Here is a 5,199-nt window from a genome sequence, read left to right on the forward strand (position 1 = left end):
CTGTATACCCCAACCCAGGGGTTTAGGTACAGATTTCACAATTACAAAGAACGGACAGCATTGTCTTCAGAGGACACTCACCAGAGGGCCAAAGCAGAGGAACATTGACACAGTGCTTTGTTTTACCAAAACATGAATAGAAAGCCAAGATTCTGGGACTTGTCACCAAATGCACAGCCAAGGAGAAACAAGTCACATTATTAACAACATGTATCATCTAATAGACAATGAGTAAAAGCTGGAAATAGTTTATCACAGACATAGTTCAGGACACTGCAGCCCAGAAGGCCTAGGATCTGGTCAGCTTGTGCCCCACTCACTTACCCAGTCCCTGTAGTTTACAAGTAAATCTCTGCATTCTGAAAGACCCGCTCAACACCCTGACTCTAGGAAACTTTTGTTTTCTCTGGTTGTTTAAGAGTATGCTTTGTCTAAGCTAACGGGCATGAGGAGCCCTGTAAACATGGATACGTTCCAAAATCAATTAAAAAGATCAATTTCTCAAAAGATAAACTAAAATGGTTGGTTCTGTGTGACAGTAGACTATTCCATGTGTCTGTAGGAGCAAGATTCTCCCCATTCCAGTTCTGGGTACCTTTGCTTTTTAACTGGCTTACCTCTCCATTGTGAATGCCGAATGCCCAGTACAGTGTTAAAAATGCCATTTTCATGGATAGATGTCTGATTCTACCAGCAGCCAAAGCCTTAGAGGAAAAGAGTCAAGTATGTCTAGAACTGGTAGAGCAGGTTTTTTAGTAAAGCCACACCCTTTCAGTATCATGTAGGCCTGGGAACCTCTGTCTCAGGAGATTTGAGCCAATTAGTACTTCTACTAAGTTCTTGGCAGGTGTCAACCTGCTCTTCACAAAGTTTCAACAACTAGGTGCATCAAATATGTTTCTTCTCAAGATCAGGACTCTGCAGGGATAGGATAGAGGACCACCTGGACTAGCCTTGTCCTGCCCAAGAGTCTCCCATCCTGAAGCCTCCTTGGCATGTAACTCTGTTCTTCTAGAGTTGAAGGAAGAACTCAGGTACACATCTGATTCCTAGGTAACGAGGTCAATTCTTTTTTCCATCATCTCAGAAAATGAGGTTGAAAAAGAGCTGACTTCCATGAAGCTGACTTTCATGACTTGAGTGAAATGAAATCCAGATTTTGTTTTCTTTTTGAAATAGGATCTTGCTAGAGACAAAGCTGTCTCCACTACTCAAGTGCTGGGATTACAGGTATGTTCCACCACGCCCAGCTGAAGTGTAGAGCCTCTCTAACACAGTATCGAGGATCTCAGCAGATTTAACTATAAAGTTTCTGACAGGAGTTTGAACCTGTCAGTTGTTCGTGTACCATTGCCCCGCTTTTACTCTGGATCTTTCATTAATTTTACTTATTATCTCATGGATTTAATTTCCTTGTGCATGTATATATTTTCAGAATCATCAAAGAAGCATCTTAATTCACTTTTCCCCAGCCCTGTCTCTTAAACTCAAATGCAGGGCTCTGAGTATGCAAGGCAGGTGCTCCCCCTGAGCACCACTGCACTTCCAGTTGGTTTATATAAAAAGACTTAGATAGTTCAGTCAAATTCTGTTTAAATAATTACAGCGTACAAATATATGTTGATAATTTTGTTTTTATATCACTATAACCTTGTTTTTAAAGCTGAAACTTACATTTAAGACATGTTTGCTTTGGTGCTGGGTGTCGAATCCAGTGCCTCCTGCACATGAGGCGGGAATGGCATCACTGGGCTCCCCCTAGCTGAAGCTTTTGTGTTTAAGGAGTATAACCAGCTGCACTGAACTCTCAAGCGTACTTCTCTGAGCTTCTCACTTTTGGGTGAATTTGGATAGATCTGAACAAGGAAGTATTTTTTTTTCAAATATGAAAGACCTATAAAGAAGAAGAAGGCATCTATCTCCCTCCTGTTTGCCCAAGTAACACACCTTTCCCACATAGGACAGTGATCTGCGCATGTCTTGGTGTGAGTTAAGGGTCTGCATGAGGGGGTTGGGGACTTCAAAGACTCTTAAAGAAATTTAAAAGCAAGGAAAGAATCCTATTTGTTTTCCATGTTTTGTGTTTGGTTTGTCTTGAGAAGAGATTAGAAAGCAACTCCCCCTGAAAACAACGTAAATGAACCAGCATTCAATATCCTGGAGAGAATCCTGGGCAGGACTGTTGTACAACTAGTTTCTCCTGAGAACACATTATACTTAATAAGTGACTCGGAATGGACACTCAAAATGATATATAATATTTGTTTAGTGAAATATTTACCTTGTTGGTAAGCATGAAAATAACTATGTATGATAATGTATCATCATTAGTTGCAGAATAAAGGCCCCTCTTGGAGACCAAATGTACAAGTAAAAAAGCCAATGTCAGCATCCTTCTTGACTCAAGATACTGAGAGAATGATGGTTTGGTGAATCACCATAGTTTCAGTGGGTACAAGAGTTGTCATAGTTACGAAAGGAAGAGAAAGAGCATCATTCTGTGTATGATCAGAAAAACATGCCACAGTACAAAGCACATGATAGCTGCATAATCAGTACTGATTAAGTTACAAAGAATGATATTCTTAGAAGCCAGTTGAATAACACTTTTATCCGGAGGTAAGACTGGCTTACACTCTCTTGATTCTCGCTGATAATAAGACAACTTCATATAGACACATACATATTGCACAACACTCTATGACAGAGTGTTGCAGAGGAAGATTTCCATCTGGTCCCTACTGTTCTTCACAGATCAGTCCCTGAAGTCATTATCCATGGTGTCTCAAGTGTACTTGCTGAGAAGGGCCCTGAGTCTATCTGATTCACTGGCAAACTCTAGTGGCATCAGGTGGCCTTGGTAATGTCAAGACCCACCTCACATGGCAGGTGCATGTGTGACTTTTCATTTGACAGCAGACCTTGAACCTTGACAAGCCTTCAGGGACTCAAAATGGCAGATAACATTCTTTAAACAAGCAAACCAGACTGTGATCATTACTCTTTTGAGAGGAGTTGCTAAGGTTTCAGGGTAGCTTGCTGTTGCCTTGCCAGTACAATTTCTCTTCTACTTTTTTCTTTTTCCACCGGCAGAGAAGAAGTAGCTTAAAGGTCTTCCTGAAGGTTCTGTTGCAGAGAGCATAGCAGATGGGGTTGATGGTGCTGTTGACATAGCACAGCCAGTAACCCAAGTGCCACAGGGTGACAGGGACACACTTGTCACAGAAGGTGGAAACCAGGACCATGATGTTATAAGGGGTCCATGTGATGATGAAGGCCAGGAGAATGGCACTCAATGTCTGGGCTGCTTTCCTCTCTTTGACTAGGACCATTCTCTTTCGTTTGGTCATTTGATGGCTGAGATTGGGATCCAGGTCTTTTGTTGAAGGGTCTTTGGACACTGGGAAGGAACAGGGCATGATTTTCACCTTGCGACAGCCATTGTTAGTCTCCTGGGATCCATCAGCTTTTACCACCAATTGGAACTTATAGGCAACACACTTCTGACTCTTGAGTCTGTGAGCAGCAGCTGGAGACAGGAAGTATTTGGGAGAGTCATAGTCATTGTTTTCAGTCCGAGGGTTCACAAGCGTTTCCTTGGTTTCTTGGGTATTGAATTCCTTCCCCGGGCTTTCTTTGGCCTCACTCTTGTAGACCACTTGAAGGACAGGGTCAGTGCTGGTGGGCTTGGCTTCATCCTCTGAAGAGGGATAGCTGCTACAGTTGGTAACCTGCTCAGCCTTTTCCCAGTCAGCACTTAGGTCAGTGGCCTGGGCTGGCTTTCCTGTTGTTGAGGTGCTTCTACGGGAGGATGACCAGGAGGCCTGATTCCTTTCTCTCTGGGTCAGGCTGGGTCTAGGGCAGCTAAAGAAAGATCTGAGCAGGGTCCTGTGAGCTGGCTTTCTCTTCTTGGCTTCTGCCACAGAATCAGAACCTTGCAAGTCAGCCAGGTCCTTGGTTCGCTTCTCTGTTTCCCGGTAGATCCGGCAGTAGAGTATGGTCATGACGGAGACAGGGACGTAGAAGGCAGCGATGGCGGTCCCAAAAGTGATGGTGGGCTCAGAGAGGAACTGGATCTGGCACTCATCAGGTGGTACTGTCCGCTTCCCGACCAAGTACTGCCAGCAGAGGATGGCTGGCGCCCAGAGGATGAAGGAGACCAGCCATGCCAAGCCAATCATGATGCCAGCTCTCTTTGGAGTACGCTTGGCCCGGTATGTCAGTGGTCTTGTGATGGAAAAGTAACGGTCAAAGCTAATCACCAGAAGGTTCATGACAGAAGCGTTGCTGGCTACGTAGTCCAGTGCAAGCCAAAGGTCACAAGCCAGACTCCCAAGAACCCAGCGTCCCATGAGGATGTAGGTCGTGTACAGGTTCATGGAGAAGATGCCAATGATGAGATCTGCACAGGCCAAGCTGAGCAGATAATAGTTATTAACTGTCTTGAGTTGACTGTTGACTTTGAAGGAGATCATGACCAAGACATTGCCGACAATGGTCATCAGGCTGACCACAGCGGTCACAGCTGCGATAGTAATGACTTCCCATAGTCCATGGCGTTCCAAAGCCTGGTGATTTACTGGGGTGTCGTTGACAGTGGTTTCATTGTGGTAAGACTCTCCTTCCATCCTGGCTCAAGAAATTACATTCGGATTTAGTCCAAGGTTTGGAGCTGCTCTTTGTTTGTCCTCACTTCTTGGCCAGTATCTGGAAGAAACATAACAGGTCAGTTCTGCTCATTACACACACTTCTGTATGGTTTTCTTTTCCATTTGGGGTTCATCATTGCTAACAGAAAATTCGAAATGTATACAGAGCAAGATGCTGAATTGTTGAGCCTTTTTCCCCACTTAGGAAATAACTTAATTTATTATCAAAACTATTGATAGTGTTGAAATAGTTAAGGTAAATATAAGGTAGAAGGCAAGATAAATTTTGGATAACATTCTAGAAATATGTATGTACACATCATTGTATGGTATAACAGTATGGTAATATATGTATATAATTTTATCATTGCAAAATTCTTCTGCCTAAAGAACAAGTATTGGGCTTTGACTATAAAAAATTCAATTAAATATTTTTTCAATGAAAAATTCTGACATTTTTACACAGGCAACAAATGAATTTTGTTTATCTTCCTGCCCCATTGCCCTCTCTAATTCCTTGCTTCTCCCACAGAAACTATTCTTTTTCCAT

General features: G+C 43.0%; 1 protein-coding gene across 1 annotated transcript; it reads right to left on the reverse strand.

The window, feature by feature from the left end:
• Positions 1-3,026: 3,026 nt before the first annotated feature.
• LOC114616656 (muscarinic acetylcholine receptor M5-like) lies at positions 3,027-4,628 on the reverse strand. Its single transcript, XM_028762084.1, has one exon. The coding sequence runs from the start codon at positions 4,626-4,628 to the stop codon at positions 3,027-3,029; it is 1,602 nt and encodes a 533-aa protein (XP_028617917.1).
• Positions 4,629-5,199: the final 571 nt, after the last annotated feature.

This window comes from Grammomys surdaster, unplaced genomic scaffold (assembly GCF_004785775.1).
Source record: "Grammomys surdaster isolate TR1022 unplaced genomic scaffold, NIH_TR_1.0 332799, whole genome shotgun sequence".
NCBI classification, from domain to species: Eukaryota; Metazoa; Chordata; class Mammalia; order Rodentia; family Muridae; genus Grammomys; species Grammomys surdaster.